At 56.1% G+C, this 25223-nt stretch overlaps 11 protein-coding genes across 13 annotated transcripts in view; 6 read left to right on the forward strand and 5 right to left on the reverse strand.

The window, feature by feature from the left end:
- Nucleotides 1–20: 20 nt before the first annotated feature.
- Nucleotides 21–884, forward strand: H310_10163 (hypothetical protein; the record flags this gene model as incomplete). Its single annotated transcript, XM_008876442.1, has 4 exons — nt 21–247; nt 294–387; nt 433–664; nt 709–884. 4 exons carry the CDS (start codon nt 21–23, stop codon nt 882–884), a joined length of 729 nt encoding a protein of 242 aa, XP_008874664.1.
- Nucleotides 885–963: 79 nt separating this feature from the next.
- H310_10164 (hypothetical protein) lies at nt 964–1686 on the forward strand (the record flags this gene model as incomplete). The annotated part of the gene is made up of 3 exons (XM_008876443.1): nt 964–1166; nt 1224–1318; nt 1370–1686. The coding sequence occupies 3 exons, from the start codon at nt 964–966 to the stop codon at nt 1684–1686; spliced, it is 615 nt and encodes a 204-aa protein (XP_008874665.1).
- On the reverse strand, nt 1635–2101 carry H310_10165 (ribosomal protein L32). Its single transcript, XM_008876444.1, has one exon. The coding sequence runs from the start codon at nt 2077–2079 to the stop codon at nt 1756–1758; it is 324 nt and encodes a 107-aa protein (XP_008874666.1). The 5' UTR covers nt 2080–2101; the 3' UTR covers nt 1635–1755.
- Nucleotides 2102–2288: 187 nt separating this feature from the next.
- Nucleotides 2289–3944, reverse strand: H310_10166 (hypothetical protein). Its single transcript, XM_008876445.1, has 4 exons — nt 3116–3944; nt 2879–3064; nt 2698–2831; nt 2289–2654 (listed from the first exon to the last, which is right to left on the reverse strand). The coding sequence occupies exons 1-4, from the start codon at nt 3885–3887 to the stop codon at nt 2505–2507; spliced, it is 1242 nt and encodes a 413-aa protein (XP_008874667.1). The 5' UTR covers nt 3888–3944; the 3' UTR covers nt 2289–2504.
- A 106-nt stretch (nt 3945–4050) lies between these two features.
- Nucleotides 4051–5940, reverse strand: H310_10167 (protein transporter Sec61 subunit alpha). The gene has a single exon (XM_008876446.1). The coding sequence runs from the start codon at nt 5888–5890 to the stop codon at nt 4463–4465; it is 1428 nt and encodes a 475-aa protein (XP_008874668.1). The 5' UTR covers nt 5891–5940; the 3' UTR covers nt 4051–4462.
- Nucleotides 5941–6727: 787 nt separating this feature from the next.
- Nucleotides 6728–9701, forward strand: H310_10168 (hypothetical protein; the record flags this gene model as incomplete). The annotated part of the gene is made up of 12 exons (XM_008876447.1): nt 6728–7329; nt 7386–7517; nt 7568–7771; nt 7822–7879; nt 7928–7969; nt 8016–8024; nt 8081–8142; nt 8185–8554; nt 8617–8762; nt 8811–9131; nt 9179–9283; nt 9335–9701. 12 exons carry the CDS (start codon nt 6728–6730, stop codon nt 9699–9701), a joined length of 2418 nt encoding a protein of 805 aa, XP_008874669.1.
- Nucleotides 9702–9808: 107 nt separating this feature from the next.
- Nucleotides 9809–11456, forward strand: H310_10169. 2 transcript variants are annotated; one of them, XM_008876448.1, is made up of 6 exons: nt 9809–10129; nt 10178–10330; nt 10386–11030; nt 11087–11140; nt 11187–11248; nt 11294–11456. In XM_008876448.1, exons 1-6 carry the CDS (start codon nt 9836–9838, stop codon nt 11379–11381), a joined length of 1296 nt encoding a protein of 431 aa, XP_008874670.1. In that variant the 5' UTR covers nt 9809–9835; the 3' UTR covers nt 11382–11456. The 2 variants fall into 2 exon arrangements, with proteins under 2 accessions (XP_008874670.1, XP_008874671.1); XM_008876449.1 differs by having other exon boundaries at nt 9811–10129; nt 11087–11248; nt 11294–11455.
- Nucleotides 11457–11567: 111 nt separating this feature from the next.
- H310_10170 (hypothetical protein) lies at nt 11568–14210 on the reverse strand. The gene is made up of 11 exons (XM_008876450.1): nt 14159–14210; nt 13754–14102; nt 13403–13647; nt 13086–13347; nt 12840–13034; nt 12614–12790; nt 12471–12562; nt 12338–12407; nt 12149–12292; nt 11973–12102; nt 11568–11921 (listed from the first exon to the last, which is right to left on the reverse strand). The coding sequence occupies exons 1-11, from the start codon at nt 14203–14205 to the stop codon at nt 11782–11784; spliced, it is 1851 nt and encodes a 616-aa protein (XP_008874672.1). The 5' UTR covers nt 14206–14210; the 3' UTR covers nt 11568–11781.
- Nucleotides 14211–14493: 283 nt separating this feature from the next.
- On the forward strand, nt 14494–16833 carry H310_10171 (hypothetical protein). The gene is made up of 13 exons (XM_008876451.1): nt 14494–14544; nt 14625–14679; nt 14733–14954; nt 15003–15071; nt 15119–15172; nt 15223–15325; nt 15377–15927; nt 15970–16041; nt 16088–16147; nt 16198–16291; nt 16339–16454; nt 16503–16556; nt 16610–16833. The coding sequence occupies exons 1-13, from the start codon at nt 14525–14527 to the stop codon at nt 16694–16696; spliced, it is 1557 nt and encodes a 518-aa protein (XP_008874673.1). The 5' UTR covers nt 14494–14524; the 3' UTR covers nt 16697–16833.
- A 12-nt stretch (nt 16834–16845) lies between these two features.
- Nucleotides 16846–21227, reverse strand: H310_10172. Of its 2 annotated transcripts, XM_008876453.1 has the most exons (18): nt 20913–21227; nt 20724–20861; nt 20496–20667; nt 20165–20449; nt 19840–20116; nt 19727–19793; nt 19184–19681; nt 18979–19126; nt 18800–18927; nt 18621–18750; nt 18505–18572; nt 18304–18459; nt 18076–18260; nt 17875–18020; nt 17712–17824; nt 17522–17665; nt 17284–17477; nt 16846–17235 (listed from the first exon to the last, which is right to left on the reverse strand). In XM_008876453.1, the coding sequence occupies exons 1-18, from the start codon at nt 21054–21056 to the stop codon at nt 16950–16952; spliced, it is 3279 nt and encodes a 1092-aa protein (XP_008874675.1). In that variant the 5' UTR covers nt 21057–21227; the 3' UTR covers nt 16846–16949. The 2 variants fall into 2 exon arrangements, with proteins under 2 accessions (XP_008874675.1, XP_008874674.1); XM_008876452.1 differs by having other exon boundaries at nt 17284–17665.
- Nucleotides 21228–22649: 1422 nt separating this feature from the next.
- The window catches only part of H310_10173 (hypothetical protein), a gene marked incomplete at both ends in the record, with an annotated part of 13085 nt that continues 10511 nt past the window's right edge, over nt 22650–25223 (forward strand). The window contains 2 exons of the mRNA XM_008876454.1: nt 22650–23911; nt 23956–25217. Of these exons, the coding sequence (XP_008874676.1) occupies nt 22650–23911; nt 23956–25217 (2524 nt within the window). The remainder of the gene's footprint in view (nt 23912–23955; nt 25218–25223) is intronic.

The following is a 25223-nucleotide window of genomic DNA, read 5'->3' on the forward strand; positions in this document are numbered from 1 at the left end:
ACGCCGCCGGTGCCGCCAAGATGAACGATCCGCTGGAATGGTATCATGAGATACCGGTCATCAGTCGCCTGTACCTGACCGGAGCCTTTCTCACAACGGTGGCATGCGCGCTGGAGCTGATCTCGCCGTTCTCCCTCTATTTCAACTTCAACTTGATCTTTTACCGCGGCCAAGTGTGGCGACTTGTCACCAACTTCCTCTTCTTTGGGCTCTTCAGCCTCGACTATATCTTTCACATGTACTTCCTGTACGTACTATGTCATGGTATATGTCGGTCTCATCCGTTGGCGTAGCGTGCGATACTCGCGAATGCTCGAAGAAGGGTCCTTCCGTGGTCGCACCGCTGATTTCCTCTACATGCTTCTCCTCGGCGCCGTGTCCATGATTGTAAGCCACCTATCTGATGTCGAGTTTCATGTCGTGTATACGTAGCTTGTTGCGCCATTCGTGAGTGTGCATTTCCTCGGCTCATCCTTGACGTTCATGATGGTGTACGTGTGGGGGCGACGTAACGAGCACACGCGGTTAAGCTTCCTGGGACTGTTTCCTTTCACCGCGCCGTATTTGCCGTGGGTACTGCTTCTCTTCTCCATGGTCCTCGGCAACAGCGCCACGATTGACTTGATCGGGATTGTCGTCGGGCACGTGTACTACTTCTTTGAAGGTCTGCTCCAATTCTCAAACTCCGTGTGATGGCGTCGTGTCTAGATGTGTACCCTGCGATTGCGGACATTCGCGGCTGGCGCGTGCGGCGCATCCTGGAAACGCCAACTTTTGTCAAGTTTCTATGCAACCCCCATGCGTACACTGCCGCTGCAGCTCCCATCGTCAACGACATCCCAGTTGCCGACCATCCTGCTGAATTCCATCCCCATGCAGATTAAAGTTTCCGGTTCAGATGATTGTGATTGGATAAAATGAATAATATACTCGTCTTTGATTCGTCCAGCTGGTGGAAACTTCATGCGCAGGCAACTCCTACACGAAGCGTCTGTCGCCGGAAGCATCGCTCAAGTGGACGCCTACCTCCGTCAGCCGCAGGCATCCATCAACGACACCCTCGGTGATAAATGGACTGCGCTGCACCATGCCGTGCAGCACGGACACTTGGACCTCTTTCGTTACTTGATCACCTTACCTGACATCGACTTGGACGCCAAGACCTTGTACAGGGCGAACTGACTCCAGGACTCCTTCCAAACTGATCGATCGCATGTTGCTAGAGCTGGAACGTCACCTCTCGCACTGTCGATATGTCGCCACAATCTCACTATGATCGAGGCGTTGGTGGACGCAGGCGCTAGGAAAGACAGCATCGGTCCGATTCCATGCTGCAGCTTCGGCAAACCTCACCTTCCTTTTTCTGTAGTCTGCTTGTATAAAGACGGAAGTAGTAGGGATAGACGTATACCGAGTCGACTGCTCCACAAGCTATCGCCGCAGTGGTCCCCCATCTGGACCCCCATGCTCCACCGGCGGCTTCCTCGACTGCAGCGCAAAGTGATCTACACCCTCCTCCTTGTCAACAATGCGTGCCATCGAAGACGCAGTTGGCGCGAATGGCTTCGCAAGCTTGACGTTTTGGCGATTTGGCCAGCGACGCCGTACCTTCCTCCGTGTTCGTGGCGCTATCTGCCGCTGCCGATCCTCCATCTCGTGTTTGAGTTCTACGCATGGATCGATTGACTACACAAATTCATGCGGTTCAGCCGCATGATTCGATCGCGTGCCGTAGCCAAGTCGTCATTGAGTGGATTACGAAGTAAAGTACACTCCCTTCTTGAAGCATCCCATGCATAATCTGTGTCGAAGCTTCTTGTCGCCGCAGTGTTCGCAGTCCTGCAAATGCACTATATTCTTGAGTCGCTTGGACGGGTCGTTGTTGCGGATGCGCTTGCGCGACCGTGTGACCTTGGACTTGGGGCACGCATGCCACAACGCATCATCGTCAGCATCTTCAACGGATTCTTCAGGGAGATGCACACCGGGAAGCACTTCGAGCTGCACTTGGGGAAAGAAGCTCCATTGCGGCGGCTGCAGCATGCGGCGCACGCTCGACACCAGTCGCACCAACGCCATCCTTGGAGATTTAAGCACTGACGTGCCAGTCAATAAAATGCAAGCGTGGGATTGGACGAAATCAAATTATCCGGATTTTTGGCGAATTGCCGGATAATCCGGCTGGAGCAAGTGCCAAAGATGCGGCGGTGGTCGAGACGATATCGCTTTTACGTTGATGGCGGCACCTTGCAATGCATTCAGCTGCATCGGTTGGGCGGATAAAGCATTCCCACGCCCCGCCAGATTGTTGACGTTGTGTGTCTTTGTCACACATTCTAACGCTGAATGCGCACTTCCCGGCAAGGTAGATTGCAGTGCAGGATAGAATGCAGTCGAAGGAATGGACGACGCAGCGGTAGTGCTTTCCTATACGTGTCTTTCAAGCTTGTGAAGTCTTTGCATGCAATAGCATGAAGCGGCACGTTATGATAGCTCAAGGCGAGTTAGAACGGCTCACATCGAACCCATCCAGAGGATTGGAAGTTCTTGAGTCCCAAGTTGCCTCGCAGAATCGGTTTGAGTTCGCACCGCTTGGACGCAATCAGGCTGTAGTATACACGCGCGGTCTCGCCAGTATTCAGCTGCAGGAACACCTACAAACGCGGTTTGAATTTGAAGGGAGGTGGCGTCTCGTACGGCATCGTTGGATAGGGCTTGGATGACGCCAATGTACTCTCGTTGCATCACGTTGGACGAAACGACGACTTCATCGCCTTCGTCGAACATGTACTTGCCGCACTCCAGGACCCCGCCATGGAGCTGGATCTCGACTTCGGAATGGTGAGCTCTCATGAAGAGGAGCATCTGAGGAGCGTACCAGTCTCCAGTGGAAACGGATCGTCGTGGTGGGGACTCGTTGGCTGGGCTGGTATCGCCGCTTTCCAGTCGGAGCAGACTGCTGCCAAGTCGTCGAGGATGTCGGCTTGCGGCAGCGGGTCCATGTTTTTGCATGGGAGGTCCTTGCACCCAAGGACTCGGGATTTCATTTTTGTCGCAAATGGCCCTGCACCACCATCGTCATTTCTTCCGTTTAGACCACGCACAGGTCACCCACCTGACATGTCGAGGGTATCAAAGGCTAGCTTGGGCTTCTTTCCTCGGGGCTCGGCGTCGTCTGCGCTGTGGTCTAAATCCTCTTCAACGCAGGCCTCCCTGGAAGTATTGTCGGCTGAGATGGCGAGCTCCGGTGCTTCTATGTCGGCCTTGTCCAAGGTCTCGAGCTGTTTGTCGACGGCGCTCAACATGGACGACACCTTGGCCATAAGGACTTGCTTTAAATGAGCTTTCGCAGTGGCGTACACATTGTTCGCTGTCTGGAGGTCACACATCCGCAGATCCTCGACGTTCTTTAACTGCAATTCCTTGTGCTGTTTAGCTGTCTCCAGCGACCGAGACCGTTCGTCCTTGAAATCGACGCATCGCCGACAGTACTCAGCGAACTTCCCATCTTCGATCATCTGAACCTTCGTCTTGAGCTCCAACATGCGCTCCTTGAACTCGATAGCTGCTTCCAATGCTTCACCCTCGACCTTTTCCTGCTTCAACTCGGCGTCAGCGTCGTCCACGTGAGCGCTCAGCGCCTGCAACAACGTGTACGACGTCAATTCCTTGTCGCTGTCCGCTTCATCGTCCGAATCCGATTCGGACACTGCCGTGCCGTCGCCCTGGTCTTTATCCTGCTGCTGCAACAACGACCGAGATCTTGGCTGCGGCGGCGACCGCAATATGCTGTTGTTGTTCGTGCTGTCGTTGTCGCCATCTTTGGCACCTCCATTGGCTCGTGCTTTCCTGCGACGCTGCGCTCGTTGCCGCGTTGACTTGTCCATGTGCTCTGTTGTCCTACGGGCGCAACTCCTCCGTAGTGTGTGCTCCTGGCAGTGTTTGAGGCGTTTTGCCACCCACGACACGTTGTATTAAATTTCACAATTCACGTTTTATTTTGTTTCAGAGACGTCTCAAATTTCCATGCCATTTCGAATTTACGCGCGAGGAAAACAGTGGAATGGAGGCGGCGACGACAGGACGAACTGCGACGCCTCGTTTGGAGTGACAAGTGAAGATGGGATGGAATTAGGTTGGTCTTAGTTCACTCGATGACGTTGAGGGTACCTCGGAATGGTTGATCTCTCGCACACCTAGAACCGATCGGCCGACGTAGCACCGCTGAAAGGCGCGACGGGAAGCCACCTGACGGTCGATCGATCCAATTTGAGGTCCTCCGGTTCTATCCAGCTATACTATTGTACAATTTGGAGGTCGGCAACAAGCACACCAGATCATGTGCCTTGTGCGGGGATGTCCTTGGAAGAAAACACGCAGTACAAAGCGACCTCGCCTTCACCTTCGCAATCCAACACTCAACCAGGTTCAATCCGTCTTCATCTTGAGGGTTGCTTTATACTTAGTTGAAGCCGAACATGCTGGCCAACGGCACGTCAGCTTGCTCCTTCGCGAACGATTCGTAGTACTGATAGATGATGGTGACGGCCAGCAAAATACCCGTGCCCGAACCAATCGCACCCAACAAATCGGCGACCAAAGAGAGAGCGCCAATGCACATACCACCAAAGGCGGCTGCTGTGGGAATGTACTTGTTCAAGACGTGCACAATCGAGGCATCGCGGTGACCCTTCATGACCATTTGTTGGTCGCGCAATTGTTTGGCCACATCACGGGACGACGAGCCTGAGATTTCAATCCACGTTTTGGAAAACATGGCGCACGACCCCAAAATGAAGATCACGTAGATCACAAAGCGCAGGGGGTCGTACAGGATTTGCGCCGCCGACTGAGGGGCAGACATGTAGTATGCCAACCCGCCGACAGGAATCGACTGTCCGCCGCCGCCTTCCACGTCTTGCCACGTGCCCAAAATTCGGACAAGGATGAACCCACCGAAACGCTTATAGAGCAATTGCGACACAAAGTACAAGTTGGACACAAGAGCGGTTTGCAAAATGATGGGCATGTTGGACGTGTAAAAGAGCTTGATGGGGAACGTGCCCTGCTGGCCGCGGTACTTTTGGTACTTGACGGGGAGATCGACACGGAAGCCTTGGAAGTAAATCACGACGAAGAAGACCAGCAACGTAGCAAACAAGTTGGTCAAGTTGGGTAAGTTTTGGCGGTAGAACGCTTCCTTCAACGCGCGGGCCTTGTCCGAGCGCGTGATAAGCAAGTGGAAGAGGGCGATGATGGCGCCTTCAAATTCAGTACCGCGACCCGTGTTGATGGTGGTAGGGCTGAACGCCTTCCAAACAATACTTTCGCAGATGTTTGTGGCGATGAACAGCGAGATACCCGACCCAAGACCGTAGCCCTTTTGCAGCAATTCGTCCAAAATGATGATCAAGATCCCGGCAAAAAAGAGTTGGATGATGATCAAGATGGCGTTCCCGGCACCGATTTCACCAATGTCACCGTACATGCCCGAAGCAACGTACGCAATGGCTTGACCGACGGTGATGAGAATCCCAAACAGCTTCGTCGCACCGCTGAACAACGCGCGATCTTCCTTCAAACTTTGGTCGACCTCAATCATCTTCAATCCGGACAGCATTTGCATGACCAAGCCGGACGTGACAATCGGACTGATACCCAATTCCATCAACGTGCCGCGGTTCGATGCCAAGATAACACGCATCCAGTAGAGCGGATCACTCGATCTCGACATTTGAATGCCGTACAGCGGGATTTGACAGCACACCAAAAAGATGAAGAGCACGATGACGGACCAGAGGACCTTTTCACGGAACGGGATTTTACGGTCAGGCTGCGCCACTTCGGGCAGCACGCACATGACTGGGCGGATCAAGTGCAGGAAGCGCATGTTGCTGGCCACACTGCAAAAGAAAGAATGGATCTACCTGGCGAGTATACGTGATAAAATATCGGAATTTAATTACGCCACGAATCAACTCGAACTTTGTATGCCATGCCTCCTTTCCAATCGGCAATTTGGAACAAATCGATATTATTTTTCGATAGTGATACAAAGATCAAGTGTCGTCGGAATATTAATTCCAACGTGTACCTCGAATTGTGCGGCTGTCGCCATCGCAGGTGACGTGGCGCCAACTCACTGCAGTTCACTATGCTCGTGAAAACGAAGCTTGATTGGCTGAGCTATAGTTTTATTAGCCAATCATTGAAAAATCCTCTAATCGCAACTCGACGAAGAAGGACACTGCAGACGGACCTGCGAGAAGAGAATGCTGCGTCCGTGAATGGAGATGCTGTCGTCTAGAAACATGAGATATAGGGCGCGTGTGCCTTTGAAGATGGATCCGCAGTGGTTCAGAAAGTATGCAGGTCCCGCTGAGTCGGTGTTGCGGTGGCGTATGTCACAAACGTGCAGTCGCAATGATGGTGGGGCAAGGCGACAGTCACTTGGCGACGCACGTCTATCTCTCATCCCGCTGCATTGCGGAGTACTGTGGTCATGCCGCAGTGTAGTGAGGACTGCCTCGGGCGAGACTACCGTCACGCAAGTCGATGCACCATGATGATGTCCGTTGCCACCACACCTCCATCACGTCATGAGAACACGCGCGTCCATGCAGGTCTGGCAATCCGTGTGATGGTGTTTGCGGCTGTCGTTACAATTGAAACCGAGAGGAAGCTCCCGTTTCGGGTGAAACGTGCACGCTTCGATGCACGCGGCAGCATGCAGCAGCAATTGATCGATGGGTTCATCATCGACCACCTCGAATCGACGTCGTCGCGCCCGGCCAAGGGCGGCGCACCCACATCCCTCCACCACGTCACGTACGACGCTTGCGGTCGCAAAGTGATCACGTTGGCCGCAGAGTCGGGAGGAAAGAAACCATCCACCCGCGTCGTGCACAGCCCACGCCGAGGCAAACACCCGATCGTCTTACCGAGTCATGCAAAGCGCCTCATGCAGTCGGCATGTGCCGACCTTCGACTCGTCGACATCGACGAAGATAGGTCGCCGAGGCGGCTCATCCACACTGCGCCGTCGCCGCGATCCAGTCGATCGGACGCGGCCTCGAGGTCGCCGCGACCCATGTCAGTGCATGGAAGCAGCCGCCGCGATCAGCAAGTCGACCAACCGCCTCCCGTGTTTCCAGCGATCCCCACAAGTCCACAGAGCAGCCCCCGGCATCGACGGGTGCTCCGGAGCGAAGCCGTCTTGGACGAGACATTGCAAAGCCCATTGAAACCTCCCCTCGACGCGTGGGGGATTCCTCGCCAACACATTCTTGAGTTCATTCGGCTCTCCGTGCTACCGTGTACATGGGCCACGTAACGTGCTAATTTTCTCGCCAGTGAAACAACGGGGCTCACATTCATCCTGCTAGGAACATCAAGTCGATGGGGGAATGGCGGGCTGCCGACGACAACGGCGCAGACGACTCGCGGCCACACGCATCGCACCCCCGTCACAACGCGACGAACGGGGGGCAGTCGCCTGGAAAAGACCTCAAGCACTCGTACTTGATCTTGGTATCTGGGGGACACATCTTGACGCTGGTGGTGGTAGCCCCATGGGACAAGTGCACTTGCCCACCCTCGCCGACGCGCGCGACCACCACCAACAGCAGCAGCAGCACGACAGCACGGGTCGAAACGACGGCGGCGCGAGTCGCAAGCCGCCACCGCCAGCGCTGTACAAGAAGGCGGCGCGCCCGACGGCTTCACCTGCTTTGCCCGTGATCACATCACGAGACATGACGGTCGAAACACGGTCAGTTGGCGTCTCTCGATGGGATCGCGTGCTGATGCAGGCTGTGGTAGCATCCACAACATGATCGTGGATCTGCAGCACGACCCACGCGCATGGGACGAGTTCCAAGTACCCTAGGACGAGTTTCACCCGAGGCAAACCGTGGCTTTGTTCTAGCGCCGCATCAAGGAGTTCCAGGACCAAAAGAAGAAGGGAACGGTACGCCAAGGGATTTTTCACACGAAATCAACATGGTCATCGACAGGAGATCGATGTGCGTCGGCGCGGTGGCACCACCCGGGCAGCGAGGCTAAGTCGAGTCGTGGGTAGATTGTGCACGAGAACAAGGCGAACGCGTTTGCAGTCACACCGCCCGAGTATTACCATGAGCGGTGCGAAAGAACGCCGCGGTCTGTTTGTGACACGATGCGCAGATCACGACAGCGACAAGCGCAGCACATTCAGACAATGGCCAAGTACAAAGCCCAGCTCGAGATGGAGCACGAGCGGCGGATCGATCAACTGGATCGCCGCGCGCAGAAACTCAAAGAGCAGCGGCGGCGGCTCGCGTGTCAGAGCCAGGGACGGCTGTGGCTCCAAGTGATCGTGGCCGTCGTGATCGCGACGACGTGGCGCCGGCGCATGGAAGTCGAAAAGTCGCGCAAGTCGATCGAGTTCAGGCAGATCACGGCCGTGTGCTTGATTCAGCGCGTGTGGCGGCGCAAGGTCCATCTGTCCAACTCGAAAGCGATGCTCCAGATCATTCTCAAGACCCGCCAGATCTTGTGGAGCCTCACCTTCAAGGTGCGGCCCACCCGCGCAGTTCTCGCGTTGCTGTGCAACTCGCGATCTCACCGAGGCGGTAGATTCTGTGCAAAAAGAAAGCCAAAGCCGGTAGTGTTCTCCGCCGCTTCCTTGTCGACTACTTCAACGGGAGCTCCGAGACGGGCAACTTTCGCGTAATGATGGCGCGGTGGCGGTGGCGCGTCATCCACGCCCAGCGGGCGAGCAAGTACGTTTCCTCGAGAGGATGAAACGAGTCATGACGGGGTCGATGCAGGGCGTTCCTCAACTGCAGCCGGGCGCGGATGACGGCGCTGTCGCTGCTATGGGACAACGCAGATAGAGAGCGCCAGCGGACGGAAAAGCTGCACCTCCAGCAAAGCAAGACGGTCGTTGTGATGCCTGGCAATTCGCAAGCTGCGGACGCGACCGAGAACGGGCACCTGTCGATAACGCGCCGCATCCTCCGCGTGGGAATCCAGGAAGAGTCACTGACCGAGATGGAGCAGCAGCTCAGTTTGATGCAAACGATGCTGACCCCTATCGAGTTCCAGCGCATGCAGCATCATGCGTACCACGTCGTACGCATTCCAAAGAGGTATGTGCCATCGTGATGGAGCAGTGGATCGACCGACGGTGGTGCAGCATCAAAGTGAAGCTCTTGACGCAATACCTGGCCGCAAAACGGGCAGACAACATCCGCGCGGTCCAAGAATACTTTGCGCATGTTCTATCCAACACAAGCTCGAGGTAAGATGAACGAAGGAACGCCGGACCGACGTAACATGCACACTTGTGCAGACAAGTGCAAGTGAACGACGCTCGGACGATCGTGCAAAATGGCGCGTGGGGAACGCTGATGGGTGGGCCCACGGGCATCTTGGACCCCAAAGCTAAGTTGGGGTACCCTGTGTTCACGTTGTACTCGAAGAACACGAGTGAAGAGATTCGCAAGCTCATTCAAGAAGGCATCGCGTTGACGCTGGAGCAAGACCCGGAACAGCGGCGTTTGGTAGAGACTCAGCGACAAGGTGCTTCCGTAGCTGCAGAAGGCGCTCCATCCAGCAGAAGGCTTTCAGTCTTCGCCATGCCGGGGGCCGGCAGCCGGCGGAACGGCAAGGACGCTGCGATGGCCAAACTCTTCGAGCACAAGAAGCTCCAAGTGTGACATGGGAGTTGTCGGATTGGCTAAAAATCAACCCATTTTTCGAGTTCAACCAATCGAATCGTTTGACAGGATTGACATATACAATACGGCATTGTCGACTTGGCATATTCGCGGTTGGCACTTGGTCTGCAACGATGAGCGATCCTGTGGGCATTGCCGATATCATGGCGGGTCGTGTCGGCGCCGTTCGCGCGGCGGCTGAAGCTCTAATCTACGAACTGGGTACGCTGGGAACACGAACGTCGGACGATGGCGAAGCGAACGCGACGTCGATTGCGACGTCGCTCAAGGCAAAGGTTGACCGCGTTCAGTCGAACATGGCGATCCTCAAGAAGTTGAGCGCTGAATTCGAAGACAAGACGAAAAACATCGACAAAGTCACGCAAGCACAGCGCAATCTCATGTTTGAGTACTACTGGAAACTCCAGGTTCGTCGCCTGCCCCCGGTCTTTAGACCTCATCGGGTTTGGCGGTAGGTCCGCGAGATGGCTGGAAAAGGAGCGAACGTGTGGCTCTCTCAAACGACAACATGGTTTCCTCGGATGGAATACCTGTCGTCCCATGCATCTGCGTTGGCTCCTGCAGGATTTGTGACCCACCCGGTCGATAAAGTCAAAGCTCCGATGAAGGTAGGCGCACATATCGATCGTTCCTGATCCCATGCGGCGCATGGCATGCACATAGGTGAACGATCGATTGACGCCCAAGTCGTCCAAGCGCGCGCGGGCCATGGTGTTTGACGAGCAGGGCGATCTGCAGCCCGCCGATCTCGGCCAAATGATGGAGTACATCATGAAGCGGAACAAAGCGAGCAAGTTCTGGAAGCAGACCGAAACGACGCGGGGCGGACGCAAAGTGATCACTGCAATCACGTGTCACTTGAATAACGAGATCGTGGTTCACATGAGCTTCTGTCCGCACATTCCCGAAGACGGTCCGAACGGCGACTGCGGCGTGTCGGCGAGTCCCATGACACCGTCGACCCCCAACTCGCCTGCGTTCGGGATGAACCGCGGGCTGCGCGCGAAGCGGCAGGCGAGTCTCAAAGCGAAGAAGGTCATCCGCAAGTCGAAACGAGATGATTTGCTCGCCAAGGTCAAGATGGCGGCCGAAGAAGCATCCAAGATGGAGCAAGAAGAGCTGCGGAAACTCGTCTTGGATGCCAAAGAAAGCGGCAAGGATCAGGAAATGGCGCGCGCCGCAGGCACCCAAGTGACCAAATGCATCCAGCGCATCAGTGTCTTTCCCCTAAACGAATCGGCGCCGCTCGGCGCGTGGTCCGAGTCCAAGTACAAACTGTTTGAGCAAATGACGCTCCATGCCCGACAGGTATCTCCCCCCGTTCCCTTTTGCATCGCCTCGACCGACGCCTGGGCTCGCCGTAGGCGCTCTGCTACTTTCGTGTGCATTACCCCGACACGTGCTTTTACCACTTCTTCGTACGGCGATATGATCCGAGTCGGCATGCTTTTGATGTCGATGTAGGCATGGATGAGCTACTACGACAAAGTGTACCAAACCCCATGCACCGCATGCAAGAAAATCCTGTACGTTCGCTGCGATGTGGGCAATCGAGCCAACGTCTCTGGTAGGGCCAAGGCGGCCGACGACAGCACGTACGTCCCGCCGGCGTTCCGAGATTACTCGACGGCGCTGCCGTACCATTCGAATTGCATGTAAGGGGATGTCGCTAACTACCGACGCAAAGTCTGGTCCAAACGGATAAAGCGCCCCACACAACACGTTCCGTTGCCATTTTTGTTTGCTGTTGTCCGCCGCGAATAGAACTTCCTGGGCTGACCGACGACCCGATACGGAATGGCATGCGCTCCTCCCGGACGACTCGATCGCGCGGTCGAGAGAAAGTGGCGTCGAGTCATCTGCATGTATTTTCAAACGAGGTCCTTGAACTCCTCCACCGGAGCAGGGACGCGACGCTGTGCTTGCCGTGCACGTTTCCCCCTTGTATCGCCGGGGTTTCCAGCGGCACGACCTCTTTCACGATCGTGACTGTCCTAGGACTCGGTGATGGATGCACCGTCGACGCGTCCCCACGGCGGCACACTTCGACACGCACGCGTTAGATTTTCTCCTTTTTAGCTCTTTTGGCCTTCTTGGACGTGCGGGGAGCGTCGTCGTCGGCGGATTTGTTGGGTTTTCGCTTGTTCGACTCGTCGCCGAGAAAGTCGGAGAAGAGCTCTTTCACCTTTTTCTTTCGCTCTACAACCGACCGCACGTGACGACGCGCCGTGTTGTCCAAGAAAGTTGTACCGTGCGACGACAGCCACTTTTCCCGATTCGACTTGAACTCATGGACGTTGCAGTGCGTGAGAACCATCGAGGCAAAGTGGCTCCCAGCCAGCTTGCCGTCCACGGCCGCCAGTTCGTCGACGATCGCGGTCTACACCGCCGCCGTCAATGGGGAAATGGATGAGGAAGAGATGCACCTTTTCGGCGAGCGGCATCACGTCAAAGCACTTGAGCACCGTGAACGACCCGTTTCGATCCAACACGAGCGACCCAAATTGGCCCTTGAGCTTTTCATAGAGGGCGAGTTTCGCGTCGTCGCTCTCGCTTGCCCAGATCGGTTCCTATTCCGCACACGATTCAGGCGCGCGAGACAGCGCCGAGACTACCACAAGGCAGCGGCTCCCAGTCGAGTCCTTGGCGAGTGCCACAAGCTGCAGCGAATTGAGTTTCAGGATGCTGGACATGGCAACGTCACGATCGGTTCGATTGGCATCGGAAGGACTGCACAGCCGTGGGTACCTTTGCGTCAACGGAGTCGCCACGTCGGTGGGAAACTTGAGCATCGTTTCAATGATCCGGGCGCCGGGAACGTTCAGCGTCAGCCTCGAGTTCTACAGCCATCAAATCGCAAGAGTTCGTCGTTGAGGGCGGTCGTTGCACACCTGGTTGTTGGAGAGCTGGAGTCCAATGAGCGCCGACACAACGTCACGCCGAGCTGGCTCAGGCTTGGCGCTCTCAAGCTTTTCCACGCCGGCCACCAACGCCAGGAAGAAGCTCTTTTCACGCAATTTGAACCGCACGCAGAGCTCGGCGAGACGCCAGATCACACCCGCGCGATGCTACGCCATACTCGATGAGTCCCCTCCATCGCCAGTGGGAGAGACGTACCATGGACAGCAAACTCCACAGCGCCCCCTGCAACTCGTCCAACACAGTCTCGGCGAATTCGGGGGTTGGTGTGCGCTGAATAAAGTTTTGCACGACAAAGTTTGAGATGGCATGTTCGGCAAACTCTAGAAGTCGGCCTTGCAAGCACCGTTCAAAGACGGCGGTCCACACGTCTTCGTCGCACGAGTGGCACACCTACAGCATGAACCCACCGTTGGACCTTGCGGCATAGGCCAGCCAACGCACCGCTTCCAGGAAATGGCTCGCGACCGAGTCGCCCGCAAAGTCGTAGAACCGCTGCTTGCTTCGCTCTTCGTCATTCCACTTGAGCAATTTGAAGATCACTTTCGACTGGATCGATGCCGGCGCGACGCGGACGGCCATCGAAAGTACTGGCCCCGCATGCGAGTCCGACATGAGCTCCATGAGTTTGCCGTCCGAGCTCGCGAGGACAAGTTCAAGCATTTCGGCGAGCGTGTCTTGGAATGCTGCAGGTACTTCCGTCGACCTACCAGCCATTGTGGTGGTCAGGACGCGGTGGGGGATGGCGGCGGTGGACGCACCCTGATGCCGCGTCGGATGGATTCGCCTGGAACTGCAGCGCTTTGTGCTTGCCCTTCTTCCCCCGCTTCTCGACTACGGGTGCCCGTCCCGCCAGCGCGCAAAACACAGCGCGCATCACGTGGCTTGCACTCACGTCGTTGATGAGTGTCAACCACTCGTTCTGAACCTCGGCGCACATGGTGACGACAAGGGTCGCCATCTCGGGCACTCCTGCAGCGCGGTCGTCGTCGTCATCGTCGGCAGTCTACAGAACGGCACCGAGACAGTCTCGTTAGAGAAATCATGCAGATCGAGCACGTCCTGGCTGGCTGCGAGACCCTGCCCAGATGATGGACGACTGACGAGTGTACCTCGCCTTTGACTTCATTTTCGACTATCGCGCCAACTTTCGAAAGCACACGCTGCAGCACGTGGGACGAGTACCGATTTGTCCACAAATGGCTAAAGTACCCTTCCATCTTGTGTAGGAAGAATCGCAGTTGTTGCGCGGACATGTGGTCGACGAGGACTTCGATGTATGCGCATGCATGTCGGTCGGACGCAGCACTCGCAATGCGTGGCGCGATTTCTTCCAGCACGTTCCACAGCAGCATGCGACTTGTTTCAACGTCGCCATCCTTGAGGTTCTGTACAAACGACTCGTTCACTTCCTCGAGGTACGACAGGGTGTCCGGCTCCAGGCGACGAGGTCGCACTCGTCTAGTAAACCATCAGCTTCAACATATCGAGTCTACACGATCTGCATCTGCACGTACTCGGGGCGGCCCTCGCGCGCGGACAGGTCGTCGTGGTCGCTACTCATGGCAATGATCGATCGTGGAATTGATTGGTGCAACTTCAAAAACCTTTTGATTCGCTATAAATCCACCAATCAAATAATAGAACTCTCTGATTGGTGGAATGCCGGCATCTGACGTGGCAGCCGCAGAACGAGGCACGGCGCGTCTTGGGTGGTCACCAGTGCCACGGCACGGCGCTCTCCTGTCGTGCTTCAGAACAATCGTCGCCCGTGTGCCTTGCCGTGGGACCGCATTGAAGCGCTATAACCTGTACTCGTCAGAGTGACCTTTCGCAAGTTGGAGCGTTTCACGAGCCGCATTTGGCCGCGAACGCGCTACAAGATGCCCGCCTTCTGCCCGAGGTAAGCCATCCATCGCCCGCGCGGGGGCGCACAGGCCTTGCGCTGGCGCGATGCTCACGTTGAGCCTCGGCATCGTCTAGGTGTGGCGACTTGCTAAAGAGTGTGACCGTGTGTGGGAAATGCCATCTCACTGCCGTACGACACAACCTCTCAACATGTGCTTATGCAAACTAACGTGTCGCGCGCAGGTCACGACCCAATCTGCTTCGTTTCAGACGGAGTCCGGCACTGCAGTCGAACTATCGCCAGTGCATCCGCCGGTGGAAATCGCGACTTCTTCGTCTGGCGTCGTCGCCAGGGCGGGGTCGGTTCGGAAGCTCAAGAAATGCGGCGTGTGCTCGAATCCGATTGTCGGAGCATCAACTTGCACGCGCCGATACGGTGGCAACGACGTTGCTTGCCACGACAGTGTGCGTAACTGCGTCATTGCCCACGCTGGTGTCCTCACGACCACCCAGTGCCTCACTTGCAAGCAATGTCGAAAGCCGATTGACGGGACGACGCGATGGACCGTCGTGTACAACTCGGTACAGCCGACGCTCTCCTCGTCGACTTGTTCCATCGAATTCGTTAGGCCTACCACGAAGCCTGTGCGGTGGGGTTGCGCGTGTGCCATGGCTGCCACGAGGTATACTAAAGCCGTGGGCGCGTATTTGACAAGTTTGTACCGACATGTAGCCGATCGTGGGAAAATGCGTCGACCAAGACGCGTATTCGTTCCACAGAGTGTGCTTGGACAAGCATCGCAAGTTGTCACCGCCTCCTTGTGGAGAACGACATGGTGGGCGCTCTCTTTCACTGCAAGTGTGACTCACCTGCAGTTTGGCTCTAGCGCCTGGGCTACCAGTTCCTTTGGGAATCGGCAGCGATCACGCAGGGCACACAAACGACGTCGAACGGGCCACGGTTGCTCTCAGTACCGTCGATGCGACGGCGCGACTGTCCACTGCCCAAGAACGAGGAATCAACGATGCTGTTGCGACGGACGAGGACCATCCTTCAGAAAACCAACCGCATGGAGGCCCATCGGCGTCCCCAACCCACACGGCGACGGACCACGACCCATCGATCCCATCGGACATGCCAAAGCCTGATGATGTTGTCGAGAATCAAGCACTGGTCCCTGTCGCGAGCGCAGACAAGGGCAGCGCACAAACATGGACACAAGTGAACGCTACCGAAAGGCCCGGGCGAGTGTGGCCTCTCCCATCGATAGACCAACGCGGATCCGACGTCAACCCGACGACCAGTGTCGACGAGCCAACGTACAACAGTGCGACTACCTGCACCGACATCAAACGCGTCGTCGAGTGCCTCTCCTGCGGACACCGTATCCAGGACAAAGCGATCGAAGTCCCATCAGGCTCTTTGTACCACGAAAAGGTAAAAAAAAGACGTTGGCGAAGAGCTCTCACGTGGCTGTAGTGCTTTGTGTGCACCACGTGCGAGCAACGCATCGACGACGACGTGGTTGGTTTTATCCAAGACGGCTGCAAGGTGGGCGCCATCCCTCCATGACACGCTGCTCTCAATCAAACTACAGATCTTTCATCCGCAATGCTATTATGAACATTCGGGACGACTGTGCCGCGGATGCCGGCAGGTCAGTCCATCGCCACGTTGGGTAAAAGTGATGAAGCCTGCTCCATGTAGGTTGTGGACGTTGGCGCGGTGAAACAACGCGACAAGGGACAGCTCTTCCATCCGACGTGTTTCCGCTGCGCGGATTGCTCTGCCCCTCTGACCAGTACATCCGTCGTTGTTGCTCGTTTTTGGCTCAAACTCTCACTGCAGACGAGTTTCTGGACTTGGACGGGGACGACGTGTGCCGCGAATGTTACTTTCACCATGTTGTCGCCAAATCCACGACAGAGTACATGGCGACAGCGACGGCGGCCACTTTTGCTTCCGTACGAATCGCTATTGCTCTGTCCCCCTTTGCTACCATTGCGCCGTAGGATCCGTGCCAGCTTGCCGTAGCCGTCGGTGACAAGTTAACCGTGTTGTCTGAAGTATGTGCCAATGCTCTTTTTGCCGCAACAGGACAAAGCCCATCGTGATGTAGGACTGGGATGGGTGGACGATTGCAAAGAATGCCAGCCATTCCATGGGGTACATTCCAAGCGCGTCCGTTCGCCGGTCGCTCGACTAAATCGATCAAACGAAAATTTGTATGTCCATTGACATGGAGATGCATGGGAACCGAATCGTTCCCTCGTGTCCTGAGCCTGCACCCCATCCAAACGTTCTGGTCTTGCGGGAGGGCTCTCCCCGGCCACCACGCCAAACCTGGCGGCCCCCCTCGCAAACAATAGCGTTCGCCGAGTCGGGCGGCGCCAACACGAACAAAGGATATATCACAATGGGGACTTAACGTTGTGCCGTCAAACCAAGCGAGGGAAAATCTACCGCACGCTGTGGCCACTCCACACGCGCAACTTGGTACGTTTCAAAATATGGACCGGGTTGGCTCGATACTCGAGAAAGTTTTCTTGATAGCCTTGAAGGACGAGAGGCGGCAGGACGCAGCACACGATGGCAAGGACGATGGTGAACCAGAATGTGGCCGACGACAGGAGGCGTGCCCACGACCCGTACAAGTCGCCGTCCATCCCGTCGTAGACCAAAGTGGACCCGATAAACGCCAGAAGAGATCCGCCGTACGCAATCAAGGTCAGAGTCGTCCAGTAACTAGAACAGAAGCCACATGAGCCCATTTGTCGTGTTCGTCGCTCGTACTTGGTTTGCAGGCAGATCGTTAGAGACGTGACCAGCATGATCCCGATGTACGTGGCGACGCCGTTGGTAAATAGATCCATGTTCGCGACGCCTTGATGCGCTTCCAAAAAGTACAGCGGAAGCATGGTCAGAACGATGGCGTGGAAAATCCCCAGGGCGCCAACCGAAGACACCGTGGCAAGTGAAAACGCGACCTGGGTGACACAGCGATTCATCTTTCGTCCCAGCCTGCCCTTACCTTGGTGTGGCCGACTTGATACAGCTCGGGGAATTGCAACGAGATGTGGTCAGGGAGGACCTTCTCGAGCACGGCGCGGGCGACGACCGGGAGAAAGGTGAAGCACAGGTTGTACGCGGCAATATACAGCGAAGAAAAGTACGTCTAGCGGACAGAGTTGAACATCCATCGGACGGCACAGGCGTCGTACCGTTCCCGAAAACAGCGACAGGATGCCGTACACAAACTGCGGCGACGTGCACACGACGTTCTTGTACAGAAAATAGTTGATGCACTGCGTGATGCGCTGGTACGACATGCGGCCTGCCCAGGTTGTTGGGTTGGTATCATGCGGGATGCGAGGGACGACGCACCGTGGTAGAGGAGGAGGCGGTCGAGATGTCGGAACTGTGGAATCGCAAAGTCGGCGCTTCGGACGGCTTGGTTGCCTTCTTGGCCCATCACGCCCACGCCCACGTGTGCAGCTCGAATCATGGAAATGTCGTTGGCGCCGTCGCCGCTGTTCGCACGAGATGTCGGCGCCTTGCATGAAGGCGAACAGTCGCTTTACGTACACTGCCATTGTCACACACCCGACGCCGTCCTTGACGAGCTCGACGACTAATGCCTTTTGCAACGGAGACATCCGGCACACGATGACGGCGGCACATTGCGTGGCAAACTGAAGAAACGCCCGGCGATTCGACGGCATCAGGGCAAACGAGAGCGAGAATCCGTCGATGATGAGGGCCCGGGGTTTCTGACGGAGCACAGGTCACGATCAGTCCAGGACTTTGTCGTACCAAGCACGGAGTCGACGCCAGCGCGAGCAGGTTCTTCGCGATGGCTGGCACCGTCGCGCCATCGAGCTGGACTTCGACCATGTCCTTGGAGATGACATGACACGACCGGCCGATTTCGACCGCGGTTTCCACTTTGTCCCCCGTCAGGACCCAAATCTATCGTACGCCCACGTTGAGCAGACGGTGCGCACTCGCCCGAACCTTGACGTCGGCGCGAAGCAACCGCGCGATCGTGTCAGGGACCCCGTCTTGCAATTTGTCCTCGATCGCTACAATCCATGCGGCGTCACTCGAGGGATCTCGCACGAGGCACGTACCTGTCGTGGCCAGGAACGTCATTTTCTGCTCAATCTCGTTGGCGATGGCATCGATGGCTTCTTCGCGGGATTTCATCGCAAGCTCGGCATCGCGGTATGCTTTGGCCCACTTGTCAAACGTCGCCTCGTCCTGTCCACAGAACGCCATGACGGTCCGCTTCCGACGTGACTCCGCATACCAAGACGCGTTCGGCAAAGCACAACGTGCGCAGGCCCTCGCCCGCGAATTCCTTCAAATGTGCTTCAATCGCGCCCTTCGATTGCGACCCAAAGTTGGCACATCGCTCCAGGATGACACAGTCCGCTCCTAGCCGCGACCACAGTCACTTATCAGGGGCGACAGGAAGCGCGGGGAGACCTTTGCAAATGAGTCGGATCGTGTCGGAGCGCCGATCGCGGACAATCACAGACATGCGCTTGCGATTGCTGTTGAACGCGAGGACGTACAACACGTCAAATTCGATTCGCGCGGTTTCGATTTTGAGATGCTCTTTGGCAATGACAGCCTGCGGGTCGGACGCACGCAGTGGGTGGTTCGATCGAGGTGGCGGAGGACGGTTTACCTTGCGGTTGACGCGACCGAGGAATCGAAACCCGAGGAGGTTGGCGCTCTTGACGAGGGCCGCCTCGTCCGGCGAATCCGCGTTGTACTGGAGGACAGACGGAGTCGCAGAGTCCGGTTCACATACAACGGTGTGGCACAGCGCCATGGCCAGAATAAACTTGGCCTCGGGGGTCGAGTCGTCGAGGCCGCAGATGCGCAGGTGATCCAGCGACAACACTTTAAAGTCTGTCGCTTGGCTCGACTTGCTGGTTGTCGACGTGCATTCGACGACGTTCTTCACGTCTTCGCTGTCCATGACATGGCCGATGCCGATCGCGGACGCCACCACGTTCAAGTCGCTGTCAACCTCCGACGACGAGTAGATGCACCCGTTGACGCTGCACTTGCGAAACTCCATCAGGTTTTGCGTCAACGTGCCGGTTTTGTCGGAAAACAAATATTTGACTTGGCCGAGCTCTTCGACCAACGTCGACGTGATCGCGGCCGCGCATTCGCCCTATCGACGCAACCCGTCAGCGCCGTCAGCGCCATCCGTCAGCACCTTGGAATTGCGCATTTCGCGGTCCCATCCAATGTAATTGGCATGGATCGTCTTGATGATCTCGACGCTATGAACAGATCCGTCCATGTCGGGTTCGTTCGCGCGATGTGTACCTGACGACAAGCGAGCTCGGGATGAACGTGTTGAGAAGCACGATAAACGAGAGAAAGGTGAAGATGCCTGAGAACGAATCTTCGTCCGACTGTGACACGACGCCCATGATGGCCGACTCGAAGGGCGTGGCCCACATTTTGTGGCAGATCGACCCCACGGCACACAACATGACTTGCGCCACGAAAATGAACACTACCGCCCGATTCACCATGCCGTCCACGTGGCTGAACTTGTGGTACGGTTCTTTGGCATTTTTCATCATCTTGGTCTCGTGGCCTGCCCGCAATTCATTCCATCGAGGTTTCGTTAAAAGCGACGCGATACCTGTGTATACGACGATGACGACTGCCCACTTGGTGTTTTTGAGCGTAGATCCGCGGGGAATAAACTGCTGTTCGTCCAGGGCGTGGATGTCGCCCGAGATTTCGAGTGTTCCAGTAAACTTGTACATGTCGACGTCCGGTGCTTCGCACTGCAGGGTGAACCGAGGAATGTGTCCGTCCGGATCGGACGCGTCGGGAAAGCGCGTAATTGCTGTGATCGCGGGGCCAGTGCGCGACTTCAAGTTGGCTTCACCGTCCAGGTTGCTCGTGTCGATTAAGCACGCACCTGCGACAGAGCGGTCAACTCGACTGCGTCGACGGACTTGACGCACCGTTTTCTTCGGACGTGGACAACACGACGCCGTCCGCGGCAAAATTTTCCTTGTCATGGACTTGGAGAATGTCGCCGACTTGAATATTCTCCCACATGACGTCGAGCACGTTGCCGCGGCGCCACACCCGAGCTGGTTTGAGATTGCTTTTCTTATCCGACAGCCAACGATTCTGCCGCGATAGACAACACCAAACGTCACCAATATGTACGAAGAAGTGAGACGTACTCTGTCCTCGATCGCTTCTCGCAAGAGACCGATGCACACGACAAGTACGAGGGGAAAGATGGCCGTCATGGGCCCCAGCGGCGAGATAAGCGGCATGGATTGGAGGACAGCGATGATCAAAAAATAAAAGTTGGTCGACTGGAGAGGAAGGATGAGACCAACAAAGGTCGTCGCGAGAGCACACAATACCAGTCGAAAGGCCAAGTAGAGGCCGATGGGCAAGAAGTTGTACACTGTGTACTTGGACGTCCGCACTTGGTTCGAAACGTATCTGCCACCCGCGTTATCTTGAGCCACATGGGAATAGATGCGCCGCAGCCCATCGTGGTGCATCCCTCCGCTTTCGAGGCGGATGGCCGACACACTGCTGCGCGACGCGCCATCCGCGTCTGGCGCCGGTTTAATGGCAATGGATGGCGGTATTGCGGACACTGTGCTGCTCGTTCCTGCCTTCGCTGCTGCGCGTCCGGCTGCTGCTTCAGTGGCGCCCCCGTTGTTTCGCTCACAGGTTGGAGTAAATATAGCTGCCAAATCAACTGAAACCGCTACCGGGACGGCGAAACCGACCGTTGACGACAGACATGGCACGACAAAGTGTGGTCCTACAAAATAATGTTGAAATTTGTATCTTGTCGTTGCGACGGTGGGTTTTCCTGAAATGGAATCAGGACTCCGCTTTGATTGGTTAAAATATTATGATTTCGACGACAATCAACCAATTGGAATCCAAGCAAGAGTACTACTAGTAGTAGTACATGCCGATCGATTGGGATACTTTGTGACATGTCCGTTTAGCGCCGTACATGCGACAGCAAAGGACGGGAAACGAACGAAAGAATTGCTGAGGCGTCAGTGGAAAATTGCAGAATTTCATGGATATGGCAAGCTGAAATTCTATCCTGTGAGATTTTACGCTGTCGTAAAGCGCCCTAGTACACACACGTGGTCGAGTGATCCAATTTTGGACGGCAATTGTCCATTTTCAAAAGGTGGCACCTGTTGGATGCGAAAAAAAATGACGATGGGAAATCGATGATGGGCACAACAAGGAAAAAAAGTCGGCCGAGTCTGGATACTAACTACAGTAGTACACACGATGTACCGCTACTATCGTCCCGACTTTGAAGGCGAGCACCGCACATCTCACAGAATTATTTTCAGAAACTCTCAAGTACTTTTTTTTCACAGCTCTACCAGACGAGCCTTCCTGACACGATTGCTCGATCCTGCAGAGTGTCGAGGATGCACCGTTCACTCCTGTCGCGTGGGAACACCAAGAGTCCTTAACCCACAACATGACGTCGATACCAAAGGTACATAGGCAATCTTGTCACACAGATAGCATCTTAAGGTCGGTGCGGCTCATGTATTCATAAATGGTGGATGCAGTGGGTGGGTCACGAGAGCAGGGCACAGGGGGGGGGCTCGCGACTCTTTCAAGGGTTGTGCCAAAGATGGCACACAGATATTCGAAGAGTTGCCTCGATGGTGTATACACTCTGGGTGAAAGGTTGACATTTCGAACATTACAGAGTGTCACGAGGGGGCAAAATGGGCCCAAGCACTTTTGGCGTCAAAGAAGCGAGGAGTCGTGTTGTGCGAGAGAGCCCAACAGGACCGGAGTGCACAACAGGAAAGTACGAAGAGTACGATTCGAGACGCGTTTGTGCAGGGACTGTTCCCACCACTCATGCACTAGCTATACGGTGGCGGCCTCTGATTGGCTGGAGTACCAAGGGAAGGCTGTTGATTGGCCACAAATCCAGGTGACCTCTGATTGGCCAAATAGTTGCAGGTGAAAACCACGTTGCAAAGAGCGTCCCCTGAGCAGTGCGCCCCTTCAGTTATGTACACGACGTCGAACAACACCAGAGTCAGTCTAGCAGTAAAGCTCGAATTCGGTTGAGCCCCGTCGCGCCTTGTACAATGATCGCCGACGACTCTGACGCACATGCGCCTGCGATAGAGCTGAGCGGCGATCCGTTGTCGTACCGTGATCTAGTTTGTTATTCCAAGTCCGTGGCTCGACAGGTTGAAGCCAAGGCGAACGTCGCTTGTCTGGGCGCCCAAATCCTCGTCGTCCTTGGAGAAAGCTTCGAACTTCCAGTAGCAGTTCTCGCGGTCCAAGCAATTGGTGCGATTCCAGTCTTGCTGGACGTCGAACGTCCGGCACAGGATCTCGCCGTCACGATAGCCGATTCAAACCCAACGTTGATGGTCACCGTCGAGAGCTACCGCCATCTTATCCTGAGCTTAGCTGCGCCGTCAACTCCTGTGGTCTACCTAGACTTGACGGAAGTGGCTGCGAACTCGACACAATTCGACAGGAGCCGTCTCCACATTCCATCCACTCTTCACGACGGTTTTGTTGCCTCGGCGTCCGTGCCCACAAGAATGCCAATGGCTTTTCCTGAAGCCCATGCCTCCGCCACGACGAATTCTTGTCGATTGCATTCCATGGACACAGGAATCTGCGCAGGATATCGAGTTGTCGCGCTTGGCCACGATACATTACTCGTCGGCTTGTGGATGGCACTCTCGAACGGCGCAACGTTTGTCCTCCGATCACGACGTCTCGCCAGCGACTTGCGCACTGTTCATGCCATTGTCTGCACCTACCCAGAGCTATCTGGTCTTGGCCATCCCACAGCGTATCCCAGCTTGAAGGTCGTCGTCGTTGTTGGCGACGTTTGTCCATCGCACGTCCAGACCCTGTGGTCAGCATTTGTACAATTTCGCTTGTGTCGAAATCGAGACCTGTCTATCTTGGGGTGCCATGTCGAGCTGGTTATGGAGGACGCGTTGCGCGGTTCTGAAATCTTGCACTCGCGCGACTTCGTTGACAATACAACACTTCGTCCGAATCCATTTGACCATGCAACCAGTCACAAAAACCGAGCCGGGAAAGAAGGATCTCGCGAATTTTGGTGTGCCGCTCTGGAACTGGCCGCCAAGACAGCACCGCTCTCCGTGCCAAAGCCCGTCGCCTGTGACGTCAAGTACAAAGCGCTCTGTCGCACCCTCGACCTGCGTCACTTGCGCGACGTGTGCAATCTGGCCCAGGTCACGCCAAGCTCCGTCTTTCGAACAGCGTGGGCGATGGTGCTGCGACACTACACGCAGTCGAACCACGTCATGTTCGGAACAGTGGTGTCGGGACGCGATGGCGGCCTTGCTGGCACGGAAAGGTACACCAACCGTGTGATCGACGCGCTGACAGCGGGTTTGGTAGGATGATTGGGACGTTGATCAACACGGTCCCCGTGCTTGTCCACGTGGGACAGTCCGAGCTCGCGTCGGACTGCCTCAAGGCAGTCCACGCCTTTTCCACCGACATGATAGACCATGCACACTGCAGCCTGTCCGACATACAGCGTTGGATAGGCAAGACGGAGCTGTTTGACACGATTGTGGCCTTTGAAAACTATCCCCCGTCCCAACTGCAGCTCTCCGACATCGCGACGCCGGTCCGCATCGACGTCACATCAGGGCACGAGTTTGTCGACACAACGGTGTGCGTTGCGATTTCCCCCGAAGCTGGAGATCTCTATCAAGTCAAGACGACGTTCAAGTGCGCTGATGTCAGCGAGGAGATGGTGCAGCGCATGACCGATCGGTTTGCGCACATCTTGGCGATGCTTGCCACGCCGACGTCGTGCCATCAAGTCGTAGCCGAGACGAGCGCAGCGCCAGCAAACGAGGCCAACTTCATTGCGCTGTCGTCATGCGGCACGCATGTCGCCTTGCCATACGAGCTCTTGCATCACGCGTTCGAGGAGAGAGCCCGAGAATGTCCAGGACTGTCCGCCGTCGAATATGGTCCGGCGTCGTTGTCCTATGGGGACCTGAACGACCAAGCCAATGTCCTCGCGGTCAAACTGACTGAACTTGGCGTCCACGTTGGCAGCCGAGTGGCCGTCATCATGGAGCGGTGCCTTGAGTTTCCGATTGGGTTGCTGGCCACGCTGAAAGCCGGCGCCTCCATGGTACCCCTCGACGCGACATTTCCACCTGAACGGTTGAGGTATGTGCTAGCCGACGCCCGTGTATCGGTGGTAGTCACGACCAACGACCACATCGGGCACGTGGCAGCGATCGAACATGACATCCCCGTTGTGTCTATCACGTCCAAGGAGCTCGCACAGAGCGGAGCCTGCTTTGAGCCACGCCCAGCCCAAGTCGCAACACCGCTGGACGAGGCCTACGTCGTCTACACGTCGGGGTCGACGGGAAAGCCGAAAGGTGTCCCTGTCCAGCATGCTGGTGCCGTGAACGTCATGGTGCACAGCGCCGCCGCCGTCGGCATCGTTCGACACGCGCGGGTCATGCAGTTTATGGCCGTCTCGTTCGACGGGTTTCAGATGGACATGTGGAAGTGCCTGTCGCACGGCGCCACCTTGGTGCTTCGAGACACTGGCTTCATGGACACTCTCGTGCACTCCATCGATGCGTTTGCGTGCACGCCAACGGCGCTGGCCCAGCTCGGCGACCCCCGTCAGT

This window comes from Aphanomyces invadans (genome assembly GCF_000520115.1).
Source record: "Aphanomyces invadans strain NJM9701 unplaced genomic scaffold supercont1.24, whole genome shotgun sequence".
In the NCBI taxonomy this organism is placed as follows: domain Eukaryota; phylum Oomycota; class Saprolegniomycetes; order Saprolegniales; family Verrucalvaceae; genus Aphanomyces; species Aphanomyces invadans.